The following is a 22,500-nucleotide window of genomic DNA, read 5'->3' as shown; positions in this document are numbered from 1 at the left end:
GTTGAGACCAGATACAGATGTGGCCATTAGTATCTGTCTGTTTTAACACCCATAATGTAAGGTGAAGTTGCTAAAGGGCTGGGAGACATTGGCTTCAAATGTCTTTCAATTGTAAGTTTATGAATCACTTACTGGCGATGCTGGATGAAAACTATTTTTTGTGGCCTTGCCCTACAAGCTGAGTAGTCTGCACTGAGAAGGGCAAAACTGAACAGCTGATTTGCAGTGTGGAAGGTGACTTTTCAAAGTCCCTGACTTCTTTAACCCTTGATAATTAATCAGTATAAATGCTGGTTTGATCTGGGCTGTCTTCCAAACCCGCTGCCTTATGGACCAACCATCCACCCAAGGTGCTCTGGTCTCACAGATCAGTCATTAAGGTTCTTCAAATCCTTGTGTGGCAAGCTTAGCTCCACCTCACTAGTAATTACCTTGCTTAGAAATCCATTCATCTGACAGAACCATTAACTACAATGTTAAAACTATTTTTTTTCCATTTTCTATCACTGTTTCTAAATTCCATGTAAAATCAGTTTAGTGGTGGTTTGTGGTCTGGTGTGGGTTTTTGGGTTTTTGGGTTTTTTTTTCCCCCTCTGTAAATCAGTTTGAAGCACAATCTACATCCTACAGCATTTCCAGCATTCGCACTGCCTTTGGCCCGCAAAAGGCAGTAGTGCCGTGTTGCAGAGGCGGTAAGCAGGGCATGGATGCTTTTGGTCTGGAAGAGTGACTAGAGTGTCACTAGAGTGACCATTACCCTGCCATGTAATTTCAAATTGAAGATTTTTGAGATTTGTCTGGAAAGACTGCAAACTGGAAAGCTTAATTACAAAAGCCCTGTAAGTATACTGATTACTAGGTGGAGAGAGATGCACTTGAAACACTTTTTTCAGCTATAGAGATCACTGTGTACAGTTTTCTGTAAAAGTAGTGGAAGTATGTAGCAGAGGAAAAAGGAGAGGAAGAAAGTTGGGGTTACAAATGATGGGGAAAAGGGGTTTTCTGACTTGACAAGGTGTCACGTTCTGTTATTTGGTTTACCCTTACGGACTCGTAACCATCGCTGAAGTTTCACTGTGTCTTTCTGAAAGTGCTCTGATGGTGTATCTGTCTGTCCTTTCAACGCTTGGCTCTTTGTTTTTCTCTGCTGCCTTGCTAGGAAGACAGCGAGCGTTACTCCCGTAGAGCCCGAAGAAATGCCTCGGTCAGTACCTACTTTGGCTTTTTCTTTATAGCTAAACATTTGAAATTAAGAAAACAGACACATGTAAGGCAGTTCCTTTTTAAAAGAAAAAACGAAGCAAGCTTTGCCCCCTCCCTGCCCCAGCCAAGTGAAAACCCCAAAGCCACTTCCTGACTTCTCTGCCCTCTCCCCAGTAACTCGGAGGAGCTTTTGCAAATGCGTTAGAATAAAAGGGGGAGGGCAGGGAGTGGAAGGTGGGGAAATAACTTGCTTGGAGTGTTTAATATTCCTTTATTCGGAACGTGGGCCAAGAGCCTACAACAGGGAAAACATGACCAGGTTTTCATTCATCCTCTAGGAAAATGCTGGGCAGAGTATGATTTCATTTACTTTCTGTTTATAGTTTAATGCAATTCTTATTAAAAAAAAAAAACCAAACCAAAACCATTTATTCTGTAAATTGGGTTTTTTCTTTCCTTCTGTTCCATCAAAGCCATCTGCATTTACCTCACTGCCTGTCTTCTGTGTTCTTTTCATTGTTTTCTTGTCTTTATACTTTCTTTTGCTAGGCTTCGGATGAAGATGAGCGCATGTCAGTGGGTAGCCGTGGAAGCCTGAGGGTTGGTAAATGGTACCATTTAACTGCATGTGCGTGTACCGGTGTTGCTGTCCCCCTGTGCCACCAGGCTGGTTGTAGCACTCCCAAATGGCATCCTTCCAAGGTCTTTGCATGTTCCATGTTCAAGACATGTAGGGTTTCTTGAGTACATGTAAGTCAGTCATTTCTTTCACCCAGGGGAACTGTGGGATTTGTATTCCCTGTGCAGGAACACCAGCAGACCAGGTGACGACAGAAATCTCTCTGGTAAATGCAGTTTGCTGTTACTGTTTCAGGAAGTTACTTACCTAAAACATTGGTACATGCAGCTATTTCTTGTATGCACCGTGTAAGTGTGTCTGTTTCATTACTGATATTTAGAATTTGGGAAGAGGGAGTGCTACCATGCTTCATGATCAGCTCGGGAAACCAAAAGCAAATTATCCGTGGAAATGAAGTCTTAAGTGTTTTGCTTTTGTGGGTGAACGCTCTCCTCAAGACTGCTGTAGAGATACTTGAAATTCATCTGCAGAATTTTGGGGACGGAGTGATTAGCAGAACATAGAGTGCAGTAGTGCACCAGTACCCATCTGTAGGAAAAGTTCAAACAGATTTTTCCTCAAAATACCCATACTGTACTTTTCCAGATAACATATGTGTGTACCAATCTAAACTCCCTTCTAGCATAGACGTAATCGGCTGTTGGAGTCGCGAAGAGAGTTTAAGCAATTCAGTATCTGTGAACAGCTAATGCTATGGCCTCAGCGTGTGTTGATGTGGCATCGAGTGCACCCTCAACAAGTTTGCTGACAACACCAAGCTGTGTGGTGCAGATGACATGCGGGAGGGAAGGGATGCCATCCAGAGGGACCTGGACAGGCTGGAGAGGTGGACCACTGCCAACCTCATGGAGTTCAACAAGGCCAAGGGCAAGGTCCTGCATCTGGGTCGGGGCAATCCCAAAGACAAGTACAGGCTGGGTGGAAAATGGATAGAGAGCAGCCCTGAGGAGAAGGACTGTCTTCAAGGCCAGGCTGGATGAGGCTTTGAGCAACCTGGTCTAGTGGAGGGTGTCCCTACCCATGGCAGGGGGGTTGGAACTGGATGGTCTTTAAGGTCCCTTCCAACCCAAACCATTCCATGATTCTATGATAGTCTTCAGGAGCCGATCAGAGCTTGCTGCTTCTGAGAACCACCGGGAAGCGTTCAGCCAACCACAAAACTGGAATGGTCCATAACAGCATTATGGAGGAAGCTCTCGGCCGACTGGTTTATGTTACAGAGTCATTGTGCCTAGAACTGTTGTCTTTGAAGATAACTTTTTCTTCTACTCATGTTGCTCCTAATTTATCAGTGGCACAAGTTATGTGGGTTAAGCTGGATGATCAGTTCTATTTTTACAGAACAAGAAAGACCGATAACCATTCATAGCACAATCTTTATTTATAATTCTTGCTTTCTGACCTCCGTGGAGATTTCATGCCATAAAATTTATATTTTCTCCTTAAAAAACTTCCTAATAATTATCTAGGCTAGAACTACCTCTTTTTCTGGCAAACTCTTTTTTTAATGAGTGGTATACCTCATATACCTCTGAAAGGGTCTGGAAATGGAAAATAAAATACTGCTACTGCAACTGCAGACCCTGCTCAGTGATCCTAATAGAATTCACTGTAAGATAGCACAGCATATACTTAAAATCATTAAGTGTTGCATTGTTCCCTTTTGAGCGGAATCCTTACAGCTACTTACAAAATGCTGTTAAAATCTTCATTATTTAAGATTGCAAACTTGCATGAGTGCTGTTCAAAGCTAGAAAATGCCTTAAAGCTCCAAAGATTCAATGGAGAAAAGCTTGTCCTCACAGCTGAACATGAAAACTGATTATTTTACTTAAGTTTGGACATGTTTATAAAAGTGGCATATTTTGATGGGGAGGAGGAAAAATCTCTAGATCAGCTGAAATTTCAGTTCTTGCTCTTTAGAAGGCAATGGTTGTTTAACAGTGGCTATAACCGTGTGCCCCTTGATGTGGCAAGATGCAAGCACACTGGTGCTGTATTTATGGCAGGAGCCCTAGGAAGAGTTTTGGCAGAGCTTCCTTCTCTGCTCCAAGTGCCCCTGGGATTGTAGAAGAAAGTGAATGTTTGCTGGCCTGAACTGACATTTACCTTTACACATCTTTCAGTTGTTTTATTCACAGCAATGAAGGGGCATCTTTTAACAGCCCAGCAAAGTGTCCTGCCCCTCTTGTTTCAGAAGTTCTGCAAGCTTGATTCTTCATCACGCAGTTTTTCATAGGGAGGCTCAGTAAACCTCGTCCTGTGTTTGTTGAGACAGTCGAGGCTCTCTGCAGTCTCTTTGCTACTGCAAGTGTCCTTGTTCTCCCACTTCTCAGCTGGCTGTCTTGAATCCCGGACCATCCAGCATGGAATATTGTTGTGTTATTAATCACTGCAGATGGAGTTTGTGCATTTTCCTTGTTTTGTTTGCTTGACAAAGCTCCCGACTCCAGGCTTTGTTCTCGAGAAGGCATTATCCAAGTTCTTTAGGTGGGATTTACATCTCTGCCTGTTGTTTATTTGTTTGTTTTGGGAGATTCTTTTGATCGCTGTAGCTTGCTTGAGTGTTTTCCCTTGCCTTCTGATTTTCCTTTCCTTTCATGCCTTGGCAGTCTCATTTGGAATATGCCAGCACCTACCCAGTGGTGAGAATAGTCTGCAAGTTGCAGCGTGTGCGTTAAAAACTAATCATGAAGCCGAAGCTAACATCACTTGTCACAGCTGATCTGAGATAAGGGATGACTTGACACGATGCTGAGGCAGTTTGTGGTCTGTGATGTAAGGATGCTGCTTCCCTTGCCCGCTACTCTGACGCAGCTCAGATGAAAAGCACTGAATGATCAGAGAGATCTCAATCTAGTTCAGTAGTTCCTGTAGGACAGAGCAAATGGCTTTTATTTTCCCCAACAGACTTTCTCTTCTACAGTCCATCCATCGTTTTACCAGGTACCTCTGGTTTTATTTCAGCATAAATCTGGAAGGGAATAAAACTTACACAAACTCCCCCTGCATAGATGTAGCAAAGGTGACAGGACAAATACGCTGCTTGCTACAGCTTGTGTATGGAGCTGTGAACCTTTGCTTTGGAGGATAAAAGCAAACTTTTTTAAAGAGTAATGATAATAAGAGCGAGTATTTACATTGAACAGACTGTGATAAAGCTGACTCTTGGAAGAACAGAAAGGGCACAGAAGGGAGAATGAGGATTGGGACTCTAAACTCAGTTTAAAGCGTTTCCTAGCACTGTTGGGAGCACTGTGTTGAAATAGAGGCGTCTCAGTTTCCACAGAAAGAAAACTGCGGAGGGCAGTTTTCGCTCTCCTTCGTTCTCTGTGCTGTTTCAAATGAGGAATGCAGTGCATCTGTTTGTGAGTGACCTATATACAGAAATAGTTCCAACACGTTTGGATTTTGCATGGTTGTATTGATGTAGTAAGTATAGGCAGCTGGTAGCTCTTTTAATTGACTTAACCCAGCAAGCATGAATGATTTTAACTGTGCCTACTAAATTTAACAGCCCTATCATCACATTTAACAATATTCTTTAATAACCGGTCATTTGACTTTGAGGTTTGATTTTTTTTCATGTGTGCTTACTGAGCCGTGTTGCACAGACCTGGAGGAAAATCGGGCTGATGTTTCTGCATGTTGGTACGCATGCCTGCCGACGGATGGGTGCACATAAACTCATTGATCTTTTCATCCTGCCTTCTTAATCTCACTGCAGGCTGGATTAGAGAATGAGAGGACCAAAAAGAAGAACTACTCCAAAGCAGTATGTATCTCAACTAAGTGTCTCAGAGAGGTTTTTGCACAGAAAACCACTGTGGCATAAAGAGTATGTGTTGGCTGTAAACTCACCAGCCCAATGTCAAGGATACGGTGTAAGTGTCGGGGTCTGTGAGGATACTAAGCATCACTTCATCTGCAAAAGGTGGTGTAATCCCAGCATTTACATCAGTGTTATACATAAAAAGCATCTCAAAACTCAAAACCTAACTTGAGTTTTAATATTACGCAGAAATAGGTGATACTGATAGAATATATATGTAATAAAGGCTGCATCTTTAAGTTGGAATATATATATTATATAGTAGTAATAGGAATATATATGTATTACAAAGGTAGTTCTGTGTAGGATTGATGCATTACTAGCACCTGTACAACTAGGGCACTACTTACAGCACCAGAAAGCCAGACCTGGATGGAAGGTAAAGGGTAACGGGCTTTGACACGGTCAGGTTTTTAGGAGACTGTCACGGGGAGCAGTTCCAGGGAGAGAACATGTACCGCTCCTGCAGAGGGAAGGCTGTGCAGCACAGAAGGAGTTTGCCAGGCTGGGTTGGGGTTCTTTAGGACGTGGGAAATGAGCAGAGAATTTTGAGGAGTGGAAGTTAGATGTGGGGTTGAGAAAGCCTGAAGGAGCAGCAGTAGCCATGGAGTAAGGTAAAAAAAAAAAATGTTACAAATATAAATGGACAAAATGGCAATGAGAGAGTTTTCTGCGTCTGCTGAAAGCAAGAGGCAAATACAGAAGAGAATAGGGTCAGTTTTGCATGTGAAGGGAGAACAAGTAAAATCTGAGTATTTCAGCCACCTCCCCAGTATGCAGTTTGATTTGTTCTCATTTTTATATAGGTTATGATCAGATACTTAGCATGAGGCATAGGACAAAGGTCAGTGAGGTCTGATAAAATTGACCCTGCTTGTTTAGTTGTCTGGAGAATTTGACTTCAAAAGTACGTGCTGGAGAGGTTTCTGGAGAGGATGGGTCATAGCAACAAGGGAAATGACCTGAGCTGTGGGGCTTCAGTATGACCTCTGAAAGATGCAGGGCAAATTAAAGAAATACAGTTGGAAGTGCCTGAAATACAAAGGAATAACCAGTTAACCTGGATATGTGGGAAATGAATCATGTCAGTTCAACTTAATTTCCCTAAGCAGGGTAATTATTTATGGGCATGAAGGAAAAGCGTTAGATGTGACTATAACTTGACTGTAAGGCTCTTGGTGCGTCTCTGTGTGACATTAAGTAAAACCTTGGGCAAGATCTAGTTCTTGTAAAAGAAATACAGTGTTTGTTGAAAAATAACTGCTGGAAGATGAGACAGCTGGAAAGGATCTCGTCTGGTCTGTTTTTAAAGGGGAAAACAGGTCTATATGAGTCTGTATTGCCTAGGTGTCTATGTACAGGGAGCGAGGGCAGTTTCATGCAAGGTTAGAGTAAAAACGCTGAATAGGAGACAAGTTGTCAAAATGGAGTAATATTAAAATATAAATGAGGAATACCGCATTTGGGAAAAATGAAATACACTATTACAAAGTAAGGAATTTGCATAGGAATGACTCAGATAATGATCTGAGGTAACGTTTAGTCAGTATTACGTTGCTGAAAAAAGTCAAACTTAATTCCTCAGTGTAGTAATGGAAGGGGCAGTGGAGGTAGTTGGTCTGCATGGTGCTGTCGAGGCTGCAGCTGGAGTATTAGCTTTTGATGCTGGAGGTTCATTTTAACCATTCTTCAGGGAAGTGTTAGGGAAATTCAAGGAGCCTGGAAAAAAAAAAATCATAGTAAAAACTGGAGCGAAGCCAAGCTGTGTGAGAAGGCTTATAGCAGTATTTCAAATGGGTGGTTCTTGGAAAAAGAAATTGGATGTTGGCCCTCCGTTTGTGGTGATACTGTTGCATTTCAGAAGGGAGCTTTTCCCAGAAGTTGCTTTACCAGCTTGGGTCTAAACTGGTTTCTAAGTTAATTTGTTTAATTTTTCATGGGAAGCCACTCTATAGTATATGATAAATATTTTGCTTGGAAATTGATTCAGATTGGGTTTAGTTGATTTTCATTTCAGGAATGCATTAAAGCTTGAACTTCAAAATTTAATTTGAAGAGAGATTCTAATTAAATTTCCACTGAAAAACCCACCCGGAATACACAGAGTGCTTCCTTATTTTCAATTTTAAACTGGGTCTTGTGAAGTGATGCCAGAATAGTGAATTGCTTGAGAAATCTGAGCTTTTAATGGTATCGACTGTGGTGACTTTTGGGTCTGTTCTCTTTTCTTCAACATCATGTTTCCAGACTAAAACCTGTATTGTAGTCCTGGTTTTATTTAAGTTCGGACCCTGCTGCCGTAGGAAGTTGAGGCATCTCGCCCTGCTTGTGAAAAGCTCGTTTTGAGCCCGTCTGTTTCTCTTTTGAGAGAAATCATCTTAATGACAAGGCAGGCTATTGAGCATGACGGAGGGCAGCTGAAACGACTGAAACCTCTTGGTAGCCTTTGGTCTGCCACACAAAACACTGGGATGTGGCAGATGGTCACTGTCTGGGTTTGATTTTGATGTAATTGTGGAAAGCTTAAAAAAAATATATTTCATATAGCATCACATGTTTGCTAAACTGAATTTCTCAAATATAAACTTAGAATTAATTCTTTTGCTACAATTTGCTGCTTTTTAATTACATAGCTGCCAGAGGTATAAGCAACTACAGTGATAAATTTGGTTTATTGTGATCTTTCATCCCTCCTGTCTCTTTTTTGTCTCGGAGCATTTGAAGGGACAGGTGCTGAAATGCAGTAAGAATAGGGGAAGCAGAAGTGTTTCTAAAGAAAAAAACAAAGGGGTCAAACCAGACAAGCAGGGGTATCCTTGACATTTTTGGCTGGTATACAGGTACTGACAGAGGTGTTGAAGTCCTCAGGTGTGAAGTTATGACCTAATCCTGCACTTCTCCTGTCCCTGGTGTAGCTTTGAAAAGTTCTGTCTCTGCTTTTCCTAAGTGACGACTTTGCTAAAGATTCCCTTTGAGTTTGCATCAATTGTTTTCTCTCCTTTTTTTTTTTTTTCCTTTTCCTTTCCTTCCCTAACAGACCAATGGTTATGAGGAAGACAGGTATGGATCATCCCAGAGTAGAAAATCTAGCAGGGTTAGTAGCTGATTTATATTGCTATAAAATCTATTGCTCTGTTTAATGGGATTAACGCTAATTAGCAGGTTCTTTCCTGTGGTAAAGCAGGTTTTTCCTGTCTTGCATGTTTTGGGGGTGCAGCAATAAGCTGTCTTAAAGAATTAGGCCATGAGTGGGAAGAGAAGTCTTCAAATTTGGTACAAGTGGAACTTGGAAGGCAGAACTACTTAGCTTGCAAACAGAACTGGGTAAAAGTTAAATGGTGATAGGAAATAGATTGGCAGCACGCGGCATGGAGGATTTCCATGTGCTGGACAACAGGATTGTTTCCCAGGGTGTGCAAAGTGTTCCTGTCTGCACTGAAACTCCCAAGCTTCACTTAGAATTTAGTCCATCTCTTGAGATTTGCATGTGTAAAACGGAGTTTGGATTGTGAATTTTCCCCAAAAGTTGTTTATTTGGAGTTTGCTTAACTAAAAGCTTGTTTTTTCCTTTATAAACTGTATCCTAGGGTGTCTGGAGACTCCCACAGAGGTGAACAGCCAGTGCAGGCGTTACTACTTAGCTACTTAGCACTGATGTACTTTTATTTCTAGAAATATTTGTGTCAAAAAAAGCTTAATTATTAACTCCATTGTGTGTATGTGGGTCACAATGTTCCCTTCTGTTCCAGCACAAGTGTTTTTGTCTATTATAGGAATTCGTTGTCCTGCTTTATTAAATACTGGGGTTTGTGCAAATTATTTGGAGGTATTGTCTCAAGCAGAGCCCAGTCTGGGGGGCAGGGAGGAAACGGTTTGAGGTTTATTCTCCTTGCTGTTGCTTTAACAAAGGCAGACAAAAGCTCAGAGCCTCTTGATCTGTGTGCTATCAAGACTTCTAAAGAAATTTAGTGGTATGCAGACTAAAGCTCTGTGTTTAGGGGAAAAAATAAACTACTTTCAAGACTCCGTTTAGCTAAGTGTTTGAGCAATACATGCTAAACGTGAGACTTCAACTTCCATGAGTTACTTAGAGAACATGGAGTTAAGCAGGCACTTGTATAAACAGTGAAATGGGACCTTGTGTTTCTTGTCCATTTTAAATCGTTGCTTCCATATAGTTTTGTGCATTTGGTTTCTACGCATGGGTAAGAGAAAATGAAATACTGTGCTTAAGCTGTTAAGAAAACAGTATGTCCTGTTGTTGGCACTCTTGCTGAGCCGCTTGACAAATTCAAGGAACTTTATTATGTAGTACTTCTGACAAATGATGTTCTTGTTCTTTAATGACATACTCCAGAGCTCCGAGTACTGCAGGAAGAGCAAAATATCTTTTAAGAAAGTCATCCAGGGAAAAGCAGTTGTTTGGTTTCCATTTAAATAATTTAAAGTCATCTTGGTATTAGGGTTTGTAGCATGGAGGGTTAGAGCATAATTACGGCAACATCCTTAGTTCCTTGCTGCTTTCATTGCTACATAATTCAAATTAAGCAGTGCTTAGAAGGGAGATGAGAGTTTGGGAGTGACTTGGAATAGCTGAAACTCCAAAAAACAGTTGATGCCAGTCCAGCTAGCATTCACCTTGGGGAATACTCTCCCAAAACTCCAAACCTAACCATAAAGATTGCCAAAATGAGCACAAAAAACAAGAGTCACAATTCTTCAGGTCAGGAAGGAAGTGATGACTCTGATAAAATTCTTTTTTCCAAAATAGGTGTCCAATTTTAAGCCTCAGCATAGCGATGTCCACATCAAGATCAGCCTTTGTACACTGTACTTGCAATATGACGGGTTGATTCTTTAAAAATGAATAATGCCACGCGCTTAGGTAGTCCACGTGTGGATTACAAACTCCCGAGGTGGGAAATGAAAGTCATTTCTTGAAGCTTGGTTTGGTTTATTCACGTTTCAGTGGAAGTCTGATTTTCCAGGCCTTCAGGAAGAATGAGGCAGAAAGGGATCTAAATTTTTGAGGTCAGGCAACGATTTACCTGCAATGTGTACCTGTGGGTGTTACCACAGACGTGTTCGCCTGCAGTGACAGAAGTCCAGCGTCAAGAACAAACACGTCTCTTTAATTTGCTGCACATCTCCCTCATCTGTGAATGGCATTAACACCCATGTAATTTATGGCGATGTTGCAAGGATTATTTAGGGCTTGAAAGAAACCTGAGCAATTGCTGACTACTAAAAGCAGAGTATCTTGGTCGTCTGGACCCCCATGAGAAGTGACTGGGGAAGCAGGATGGTAGAGAACGGCTGTAGAAGGAGAGCTCTGGAGTGTAGTGGAGAAGGTAGAGGTGTGGAAACTCCTTCAGAACAACCATTCCCACCATCATACACACACCCATGGGAAAATAAGGAATCTAATCAGTGCCTGGGAGGCTTAAAAAATACCTCTGCAACACGTGTGTTGTTGCAGGGCTAGTCACAGGAGACAGAAGTCATTTTGCGAGGGAGGGGATGTGCTGGTTCCTCAGCACGCCTTCCTCCTGTGGCTGTGCGCTCTGTGTGGCTCAGGGCTGCATCCATCCCTGCTGCCGTTCAGTGACTATTTTATCATGTTTTAGATGGGCTTTTAGGCTGCTTTTTTTTTTCTGAAAATAAGGAAAATACAAAGGCTTCCCAGTATGATGGTATTTTTCTCGATTCTCTCGGCTCTGTGAGATGCATAATGCTTCTATATGGGTTTCCAGTCTGCATTGAAAACAGACCTTGATTTGCAAATTTAACTATCCCTCCATGTTAAAACCAGGTGTTCATAACAACCTAATAGTTCACAATACATGGTTGCATGCTGCTAAAGCTTTTGGGGAGCCAAAATACTGCATTCCGCTCGGCGTTCTAAATATCCTCCTGCCGCCAGCCTTCCTGCACCCTGGCAAGCCCTACGTGCCAGCTTTGTGTTGAAGCAGCGGAAATCCTCACGGGTAATACGGGACAGCAGAAAAGCTGAGCTGGCACCCCATTATGAAGTACAGGTGCTGGGGGGATGCGTGGAGAATTTGTATATCACGCTGGATAAATAAGGTAGTATTTTGGAGGGTAGGGGTGATTTTTAAGTCCAGTCACTTTTGGTATTTAACTTGGAGTTGAATTAAGATCTCCATGTTCTTGGGGAGACCAAATAGGTGGCCCAAAAGAGCACGGTTGGCTAGGTGCTAGGTAGGAAGCTGCATTAAAGAAGGAGTTTAATTTAGAGAGGCACTAAATTTTTTTCTACTTCCAGGAAAGCCCTGCCATATCTGACAGTGGGCTACTCACTTTTCCTGATGGGTACAGCCAACAGTTTTCCTCTGTCTCACAGCCGAGCTGTCCTAACGCTTCCTCCGGCATCTCTTGTGGGTGTAGGTTGTAGGGTGCCAACTCCTCAAGAATTCAGAAGGAAGCTGAACACCTCTGACCGATACGTTTTTCCAGTGCTTGATGGGCAGTGGCAATCCACTCTTTTGCCTGCAGGAGTGGGACTGGACATGCAAAGAAAGAAATCCTGGGTTTTTAGGTATGAAGCTTTGATGCAGGCATTTATTCTGAGCTTGAGCCTGGAAGCTGACATTTCCAGCATCTTGTAAAACAGACGTCTGTTCTGTTTTACAAGAAGCTGGAAGTATGTTGATAAATACAGCTTCACTTAACTAGCATTGGTATGAAGCTTGGGCACGTGAACTGCATACAGGCTTTCGGGAATGCGGTCTGTCTGCTTCCAAGTCCCATACAAATCATTTCCTTGCAGCATACAGTCATGTTGGGTCATAGCAACAAGAAGGGAGGAGAGAATGGGAGGGTTTGAAGCCTTTTCAGTGGAAAATAACGGGTATTTTGTGCATAAGGTGCTGTAGGGGTAGAGGAAAGGCCTTTCGTTTAAAAAGAATCTCTACCTTACAGAAGGGCACACAATTTTCACACATCTTCATGTCTTTAAAGGAGTTTCCTTAATGCAGCTCTCTCCTTTCTGCATCTGTGACCACTTTGACTCCTTGCTATTTGTAATCACCTAATTCACTTTTTGCTTCCCAATTACAGGAGTTTAGAAAGTCCTTCATGTTACGAAGCTGAGTTATCAAGGGTTGTTGTTTTTTCTCTGTTATTAATGCAGGCTTCGTACTACTCTGATCTGGGTCTTCTCAACAGCAGCTATGCTTCCACATCTCAACCTTCTTCCCAAAATGGAAACTGGGTCTGTTGCCCTCTGGCTTTACCTGGCCTGGACTTGTTCTGACTTCATGTGGATAATACAACCTCTTGTACTTGAGAATTGGTCCAAAATCATTCTTAAGAGCCTCTGTAGCTCTTTTTAGTAAACCTTAAAAAATCAAACCCAAACAGACCTTTTAAGATTGGAGTGAGTAATGGAAAGCTGCTTTAAAACGAGCACAATGACTTTTCCTTTGCTGCTCCTCCCTTTCCTACAGTTATTTTGTTTTGCTTTTGGCCTCAATTGGTCTGGAAAAATAAGGGAAATCTTAATTATCTAAAGTTCTCTATTCTATTTGAGGCAACTTCTCTGCTGACCGTGTCAGTCTATCAAGCGTAGGACAATCCACTCTGCGCAAAATGAAATTACAAGCAAATAATTCACAGTCTGCTAGAAGAAAATCGCTGAAGCTTCAGAAATCTCCCGGGAGGTTGGATTGTTCTCTGCGTGTGGGCAGAGCTCAGCCAGCCCGGCCCTAGCAAAGCTGTGCTTGAGCAGTGGTCCGCAGCCTGGGGTGGCTGGTGCTTTGGGGTGGCTGGTGATGGGGGCACCGCACTCATGAGCCATGAGCTGGGGACCACTGCTGGAGTGTCTCTTTGCGCTCAGTTATGCCAGATAGAGTATGTGCTCTCTGAACTTGATTGCTGCATCTTGTGAACGATGGGTACTAACAGCAAAGTCATTTGTTTTGTGGTGCGCTGATTTAAGTACTCTTAATTTTGTCCTGAATTTATTTGGGGTTTTTCTGCACATTCATTTAATAATGAAATACACAGAGATGATCCAATAGCTGTGTGAAACACTTAAACTCTATATCTTAAAACACTTCTGTGCAGTGCTTTTTCTGGCTTCTGTTGAAGTGAGGAGAAACACCCTTTCTGGCTGCTATACACAAATGTGTGTGACAATAACAACTTAACAACCTAAAATTAAATTATACTGTTTTGCTTTTGCGTACTGTCGTGCCCTCCCTTCCTGCAGGAAACACACGTGTCTGCTTGGTATTCTTAGTCTTTGGGAGTTGAGATCTAATGCTTCTCTGGTGCAGATGACTAATATTCCCTATGCTGGGTTTCCTTCTGCTGCAGTTAACCCTAATCTCTTATCAGATTGATTAGTTCTGCTGTAGGTGCCTTTTTGGTTTAATTTTCTATGCAAAAAAAGTTTTGTGCTTGTCTTCCTCAGCCCTCCTTGCTGTACAGCGATGCCCTGCCCACCAGAAGTTACAGGGTTGGTTGTACTAATGCTCTAAACACAAACACCGAAGCCACTCGCCTTCAGCCATGCATACGTTGTTCTTCCCTCTGTAGTTCCTCTTGGGTCCATTATTTCACACTCTGGTGTCCGATCCATCTGAATGCACGTGTGCAATGCCGTTTGTACAGACCTTGGTTTGCTGATCCCTTCCTCTTACTCCCGTCGGACGTGTGCAACCACTGCTCGTGGGGTTGTGATGCTGCCACGGGTTTCTCTCCGGATGGAGACGGTTGTCTTTGTTTTGGCATATTGGCTACAGCGTGCAGGAGCGGGCCAGAGAGAGGCAACATCAATTCTTTCTGGTAGCTAAATGCCACTCTTCTTAAATTTTAGAAATTGGGTTCTCTCAGATTTTATTCTCAACATTTAAAGGTAGAGTTTCTTACTCCCTCTGTGTTCCTGAGCCATACGTTTATATGCTAAACTGGAGCCAGGCTTAGGATACACATCCTCCTCCTTCTTTATTAATCTAGTAAACTGGCTAGTAAGTGAAGCTCCTCAGGTGTGAGCTCTCCCCCATATTTTGCCAGCACCAGAAATGAAAATTAAACCATTTTGAATGACTTAAGAATTGATGGAGCCGTTTTGTTGGTAGGCAAACTGTTGAACTGATGGTTGGGAGTGCAGTGAGAAATGCATGACTCTGATGGACTGAGGGAGGGATGTGTGTGTCACATCTTGCACGTGCCTTATGGCGTTTCCCAGCTCACGGATGTCAGGTTGTGTTAGATCTTCACGTGCATGTTGCCTGTGGTTGCGTACAGGAGATGCCCCTGTCCTTGCACATTCCCCTACGTCCTTCGCGCTGCACCTTGTGAGTTTGCGATGCTCCAGGCTGAAACCAAGAAACTGGGTCTGCCAATCCTGTTCTGACTCTGTCTTTTAATTGTAGGCGTCTGTGTGTGACGAGAGTGTTTACAGTGGGAGTCGTCGGTATAGTGCCTCTAGTTCTCGTGCTGTAAGATGTTTTCTGCATTTCCCCGTTGTCTTGTCTCTGCCCTCCAGTAACCTGTGTGTACCACTACATGGCCTTTTCTGGGCTGAGGAACATTTAAGATGGGCTGTGTGAGACTCATAGCCTGCTGCTCAAGGCAAAAGTATGAACATCGTTGCCTTGAGCTTCCATGAGATCGTAAGTGGGGATTTACCAGCTCTGGCAGGCCCTTGCCTCCCCTGCAGCAAGGGGAATTCAGCTCTGCCCGGCACTTGGTTTGCAGATTCAACACCCTGGGAAGATGGTACATAAAGTCCCTTCCCTCACTAAGACTCAATTCTTTTGAAAACTGAGAATAGTATAGTTTGAGAGATTTTTTTTATAATAGCAGTAATTTTTAAAAAAAACATCACTTCCCCATTAGCACTTACCTGCTGTCATGAAATACAGGATTTTTGTGACTGTATGGCTTGCTTGGTTTTGCTTCTTGGATTTATATCCTGCAGTGATGTCTCGAACATCTTGTGACATTGTTTTCAAAACACATGCTCTCTGAGCGGACAGCTCTGTCGTTTATAGGGAGAGACAACATGAGGAATGACAATATAAGTAATTTCCTTTTGAAAAATTGAGAGGCTGCAGACCCCTCTACAGATCAGAGGGAGGAAAATGCCTTCACCTCGTCTCAGATGGGGCCTCTGTGTCATGATCAATGTTTGGGTCAAGCAACACATCTGCTGATGTTGTATCTGCCTGGGGAAATAAAAAAAACCCAAAAGCCAATCTTTTCTGGTTTGTAAATTCTGCTCAGTGGGCCACTGCTTATTCTGGCTCAGATCTCTTTCACTGATCATAAAACAACCAGCCAAACAAACAAACAAGTCCCAACAGACAAAAAACACCACCTAAGACTAACAGAAAAAACCCTCAAGACAAAGTATTGATGTTAATTGTAACTCTTAAGGTTAAATTTTATTAGCTTGGAGATGGAAACAAACTTTCAAGCATGTTTACTAACTCTTGTTAATCTTTAAAGGGCTACTCCATCCTTTGCAGTCACACTGATTCACTAGTTGGGTTGGCCATCTCCCCACCACTGATGATAAGCTTCAAATTACCTTTTGTTTCACAGTTCTGCCTTGTTTTCATTTGTCTGCCTTGGAAAATTCATCTGTGACCGTTTGGGCTGTTGTGGCAGCCTGCAATTCAGTGAATTTGCTGCTGAGGCTGAGCTGGCCGTAGCCCTTTGTGTGTATGGGTTGTCTTTTGTTTGAGATAAATCTCTCAAAGCTCCAAATGGTACACTTGTACTCTTGGGTGAAACAACTTACAGTGGGCTCTGAGCCCAAACAGATCTTTCAGCCACCCTTAATGGCTTGAGCAGGGAAATCTGAATAAAAAGCTGGTGCTCCTTCCCCTTCTTCCATCCCCATTCCCCCCTGTGCCACAGGTGTTTGGGAGCTTGTGTATAACGCAGCCTTCCCAGTTTGAGGTTTTTGCCTCAAAGGGAACGGCCTTGGTTATCATCGCAATGACCAGGTTATCTGTGGCTATTTTAACATCTCTGAACCTCATAGCAGTTTAAGCTTGTATGGGGTGTTCCATTTGGGTAGCTCTCCCAAAAGAACATTTTTGGATAATCAGAGGACAGGTAAATGCCAGGAGGAGGCTGGAACTGGCCTTGCTTGGTCCCAGCCAGCTGAACAAGTGGCATTTGCTTCCATATTCTGCCTTGCCAAAGACAGGGAGCAACTATGGAATAAACAGGTCCTGCGAAACATGGATATGAGAGTCATCAGTAGTTAAAACTTTTTTTTCCCTGTCATGTGTTTCAAGTTTATTCTACATCCTTGTTACGTTAAACATAAACCCCCAGTGATGGCGCAAGGCTTCTGTGCTTCTACTTAATAAGAAAACAAAATCTAAATACTTCAGTGCTTTTTGGTTTTACTTCAGGAATTGAAGTGGCTGTGATTGAAAATAGCTGTAAACTGTGTGCAGCACACTTCTAAACGTTGCCTGTTCTCGTCTCCGCAACGAAGCTCAGTAATCCAGTTGCACGAAGCCATTGTCGCTTCACGTGACACACCTGAGGACGTGGCTTGGTCACGTTCTGCCCTGCTTGAGGGGCTTGCCAAGGGCTGTGTACCTCAGTGCTTTGTGGCCGGTAATTAAGCTTATGGCTGTACTGTAGCTGGGGTTATTTCCAGCTTACCCTCTTATCATTTATTAGGACTGTAAGCTTACTTTTAATTTAAAATGAAGAATACCACTTTACTAGCATGACTAATGGTGCTGAAACAGTCTTCCCGTAGCTTGGTGAAGACCTGGCTGTCTCTGTAGGTTGAGGAGTCCAGGGGATCCCTGTAGTGGCCAGGTAATGTAATAGAAGAAACCTTAAAAAAAGACACAGTACATGCATCTGCAAAGTAGGATAATTCTGTAGATTTCAATGGTTTGCATCTGAGAAACAGTCTTAAGCACCTACAAAATAAAGTCATAAGGGTCACGGGCAGCATAGTCTGAGCTGCTGAGAAGAGCAGTTCCTCATGCTTCTTCCTGTCCCTGAAGTGCCGCTGCCGGTGTCAGTACGAGCTTTTGCGTGGGATGTTTGACACGCTGCCATGCCTCTTCCGGAGGCTACGTTCATAATTGCCTTGGGATAGGAGCAGAAGGAAGAATACCATGCCTGGTAAACCTCAAAAACTTGAATTCCTCTCTGTTCTGAATGCATCAAAAACTCCCTTTTATATAGGCTTATCCTAAATACAAGACAGTGTGAAGCTGCTACTCTGAAATGTGTGAAAATAGAGGGAATAATTCTAAAATGCATTTCCAAAATAAGTTTTAGTTCCGTTTTCGTGATGTTTTAAACTTTCATTTCCCTTCTCTATTTCCACTGCATTCTAACCTCTGGAAGTAAGTGTGGACACATTCATTGTCCTTGTCAGCAGCGAGTCAGCCCTGTCCGTTCAGCATCACTGCTGAGACGTTGGCTTTCAGGAAGGACCGAAATACTTTCCTTGGCAGGAGATGAGGACTGCAGATGCTGGAAGAGCAGGAAAGAGACTCAGTCTCTGAGATGGTCTCAGTTTTTACTTCAATCACTGTGTAGATGGATGTTTTTTGCTCTGGCCTGTGGGGCACGGATTCATTTTCTATGTGTACAAGGTTTGAAACATGGGGAGAAGGCTCACTGGAGAACCTCAGCGCTCTTGAAGAGTAGGAGGATGGAGATACTTATGTAGAGACTGAGCTGTTTATTTGTGACTGGTAGCTTAAGAGACATAAATAAATCATTAGTATCCTGTCATTCTAATTGAATCAAAACCCTACTCTGCCCGTCAACTGGAACTACTGCTTGCCTTAATTTTTAAATTAACAGTTGAGGTGTCTGTTCCCTGACTTTCACTGCTATTCCTTGGTTCAGCTGCATGTAACCATTTTCCTAACTAACTTTGGGTGTCACGTGCTAAATACTCTCTCTCCTCCCTTCCCAATTCTAATGCTTTTCTCTTTTTCTCTGCTTGCTGTTCTTGGTTTACCTGCGGCAGCCTTCCGAGTACAGCTGCTACCTTGGTTCAGGATCTCGGGCATCCTCAAGAGCCAGCTCTGCTCGGGCCAGTCCAGTGGTGAGCTCCTCTATTTTCCTTTGTCTCTGAACTGTTTAATTCCTCTGTTCTTCAGGGTCTTTTTTGTACAAAGAGGTCACTGGTCCCTCATGAGACAGTTTCTTGTGATATTAATTGGACGTTCTGGGCAACGCCTAAGATGAAGGGTGAACAAGAGGAGAAATTAGAAAACCAAAGTAATTTCTAAGCAGATGCACTTTTTTACAATAGAAGTACACTTCAGACTCCCATAACTATGGCATTTTTTCCCTAGGTTGGGCATAAAGCGCTTCGGCAAGGTTATTGTGAAAAAGGCTGGGTCGTTGATGCTGGTGCCGCAGCTCCTTTGGTTATTAAATTCAGGAGACCCTAAATCTTACTGCAGCATTCAGGTAGTTCAGTTTCTCTCCACTCAGCAGTATTTTGGTGCAGTGTTGCTGCACTGAATTTAAACGTATTTGTTGGACTGTAGATTACCAGGCACTGCGGTCGTTAGCATCGTGAAGTGCTGGAAGGATTCCGTGTACGCAGCGTGTCCACCCATCGTGAATTCACAAGTAGTCATGGCTGAGCAAGGCTCACATGCCAAAGGCTTGTCCAACCCGTGACTGTAGTTGACCAAGACAAGACTTCTCCCCTGCTTTTCACAGATATAAAGTTATTGTCTTATATTTCTTCCATGTCTTTAGAGGAAATGTGCAGCTTGCAGTAAGGTAGTCTCTAACAACATTAATTTTCCACGGAGAGTGAGTTTTGAAGCGTTGCACTGAGTTTCAGTACACTGGCTTTGCTTCACGGAAGCTTTCCTCCTAGTGAAGTTTTAATGTGTTCCTTCTGGGACCTGTCACGTATTACCTACCACAATTTATGATATCTCCCTCCTCATCACTTCTCATCCCCAGGACGTGAAATGATGAGGAGGGTGATGTCATAAATTAACATACGCAGCACGCTTCTCTAGACATAACAGCCTATTGCCTTGTTTCTTTGCTGAGGTACTGAAACTAAATGCTGTAAATGTTGCCTTAAGGACTAATTAAAAAGGAGTATCTGGATAGTCAAAGAAGCTACGCAGCATGCACCACGGTGAGCCGTAACACAAACTTTCACAGCGTTCCTCGTCGGTAAAGACGCACAGTCAGCAGTAAGGAATTGCTGATGTCCCCCGTCGTGCCGCTTCCCCTTCGCACGCAGCCTGCGAGTTGAAATCCTCTGCGCTGTGTGGGGTTTTCTCCTGCCGTTAGGAACGTGCGCTGGGTCTGCATCCCGGCGGTGAGAGGTGCCTGAACTCTCCACGCAGGGTTCCTTCTTGGCGTCAGGCAGGGAATAGGCGAGCCTTTTGCTCATCAGGTGAAGCCCGCTCCTAAGTGAGAAAGAGCAGAGTACCTAGCTGGAGCAAAAGAAAATGGAACTAATAAAATAGAGCTACGTACTCCAAAGGTGTTTCTTAAAGACAAGGGTACATCTGCTTTTTAATTTATTTTTTTAAAACAAGATTTTCATCAGATAATGTATGGCAGCCGGTGAGCTATAAATAACGTGGTATTTTAATTAGTCCCTGAATCTGAGTCCCTGAGTTCTTGCAGCATATACCTTGCATTAGTAATACTTCTTAAATGGCTTGGCAAACTGAATTTCAATCATTCCTAAAGCAAAAAAAATAACCAAGGGCTCCATGAAAGTTCTTTAAGGTTAAGAATTGGGTACTCATATGCTGATGTTGGTTCTATTACGTCTTGTTTAGTATGCAGTCCCAGTCATTCGTGCAAGTTGCTTACCGTAATCACCAAATGCAGCTTGCCCCTCGTGGGAAGCATAGGGGATTTTTGTGTCTGTTAATCCTCTGCTTACACTTTGCACTGTTTGTATGCAAGGGGCTGGAGATGGTTGGCTGTGTCAGCACCAGCGCTGGAGAGGTGCCAAGCTGAATCTGCTCTGCAAGGAAACAACGAGCACTGAGGATTTTTTTAATTCGTGGTTTACTGCAGGGTATGAAGAGCTTCCGTTATTTCCGTGGCCTTGAAGAGCTGAAAGTTAATGCTGTAGTGGGTCTAAAGGCATCACTGCAGGGGCTTTGCTTCTCCCAATGCAGGGTCCCACAAGCCTTGTTAACGGTGTCCTAGTTGCTGCATGGGGTCAGTGCAGCAGCACCTTGTGAGTTTTCTTTTTTCATGTTGTTGCCCATGTTAAACAGACGACACCTTTGCATGTACTCACGGTAAGGACTCGCTTGCCTTTTGCTACCAGAGGTTTCAAGGCGTTTTGACAACATTTCCAGTTGCGTACTTGATCTTGGCAGTAAGGATGTTGAAATAGAGCCATGTCTTCTCAGTGGGCTTAGCAGTGTATCGCTTCCACTCCTACGTTCCTGAAATATCATCTGCTTGGACTTCCTTTAGGAAGAATAAAAATCTCCTTGGATGATGGTGATAACGTATGAGAGGAAAAAAGTGGTGGTTTTTGTCTCTCTCAGTAGTCTGCATTAGAGCTGGTTTAATGTTGGTGACCCCCAAAACGGGCTGTTCCCTGCCTTTATGGAACCGTATGCTTTCTTGACTCTGCTCTATATATCTTCTGGCATTTACACACCTAAAGATTTAATCTAAGTTTACTTGTTAAATAGCTGGCAGAGGAGGAAGGAAAGGGAGTATCTGTTGGGTTGAAAAGCTGAGTTTCCAGCATGCTTATGTCATTGAGAGTTTACAAAACACCTGTACTGTAATCGTGAGTGCTTAACACTGAAGTTAAATACGATTTTCTTATGATCCTGGGCATTAATAGGGGCAAAACCCAAATCGAACTGTTCCCAAGGCTGATTAACTATCATGAGAAATGTATATATTGAGAATGGAGAATGATTCAATTTAAGTTTTGAAATTGAAGTGTACCATAGCTGGCTGCCTCAGCCCTTAAATCCTTTATCAGGATTTTGTTTCCCCTTCCCATCACTGCTCATTAAGGAGCGAGCAAAAAGCGCCGGCCGTTTTCCTGCTGCGCGCATCGCCAGCTTGCTTTCTCAACTGCGCTACCCTGTTGGTAATACAGAAAACGCCAGGGAGATACTTAAACACAACGTGTGATTGTTTGTCCTTGTGTGTGTTTTTAAGACTTTGGTATATCTGCATGAAGTTTGCTGTTTGGTGGGGTTAATTTGTTAGTTTGGGTAGGGTTTTTTGTAATTCTGTGAGTAGAAATTTTCCCTGTTATCCCCACTAGTAATTGTCTACTGCCCTTACAGTTATTGCAGATATGCAAATGTGTCACGTTTAATATTCAAGCATTATGCCTGATCTAAAATGCAGATCTTAAGACTGCTGAGAGCAACAATCAAGCCCATCTGTAGAGATGCAGGTAAATCTTGTGCCTGAGCTAGTGGCAGGTTTTGGCTGTGATGGGCTTTTTAATAGGAATTGCTGGAATTTTTCTTTTTTTTTTAATGAATAAACTACTAGTGAAAAGCAATGATTTATATGCATTTGAAATAGCCTTGGAATGCAGTAATATTCGTCTGAAGACTTTCTGCGCAAAGAGAAGCAAAAGAATAGGAAAGGGCACGTTTTGCTACCATGAGAAGATAGTCTTGTGTTGTAACCCGGTCCCTTCTCGGGCGGCAGGAGCAGGGGGTGTGCAGCCAGACGGGGGGCTGCTACCAGTGCCAGTGGCGTACTGCAGAGGGCAAGGCTGAAAATGCTCGGTGCGCAGTCCTCAGGTCATACGTGAGTGCACGGTTGTGAATAGCTTCGTTTCATCTGAAGGAGCTTACCGTGTCCT

At 43.0% G+C, this 22,500-nt stretch overlaps 1 protein-coding gene across 1 annotated transcript in view; it reads left to right on the top strand.

The window, feature by feature from the left end:
* LRRFIP1 (leucine rich repeat (in FLII) interacting protein 1) overlaps positions 1 to 22,500 on the top strand; it is a 65,807-nt gene that overhangs the window by 17,518 nt on the left and 25,789 nt on the right. Inside the window, exons 8-15 of the mRNA XM_010147361.1 lie at positions 1,160 to 1,204; positions 1,753 to 1,803; positions 4,456 to 4,488; positions 5,571 to 5,618; positions 8,713 to 8,769; positions 12,829 to 12,909; positions 15,077 to 15,142; positions 18,673 to 18,750. Coding sequence (XP_010145663.1) covers positions 1,160 to 1,204; positions 1,753 to 1,803; positions 4,456 to 4,488; positions 5,571 to 5,618; positions 8,713 to 8,769; positions 12,829 to 12,909; positions 15,077 to 15,142; positions 18,673 to 18,750 — 459 coding nt within the window. The remainder of the gene's footprint in view (positions 1 to 1,159; positions 1,205 to 1,752; positions 1,804 to 4,455; positions 4,489 to 5,570; positions 5,619 to 8,712; positions 8,770 to 12,828; positions 12,910 to 15,076; positions 15,143 to 18,672; positions 18,751 to 22,500) is intronic.

Source organism: Eurypyga helias, unplaced genomic scaffold (genome assembly GCF_000690775.1).
Source record: "Eurypyga helias isolate BGI_N326 unplaced genomic scaffold, ASM69077v1 scaffold6660, whole genome shotgun sequence".
Classification (NCBI taxonomy): Eukaryota; Metazoa; Chordata; class Aves; order Eurypygiformes; family Eurypygidae; genus Eurypyga; species Eurypyga helias.
The sequence above is the reverse complement of the archived record's forward strand: the minus strand, read 5'-3'. Positions and strand labels throughout refer to the sequence as shown.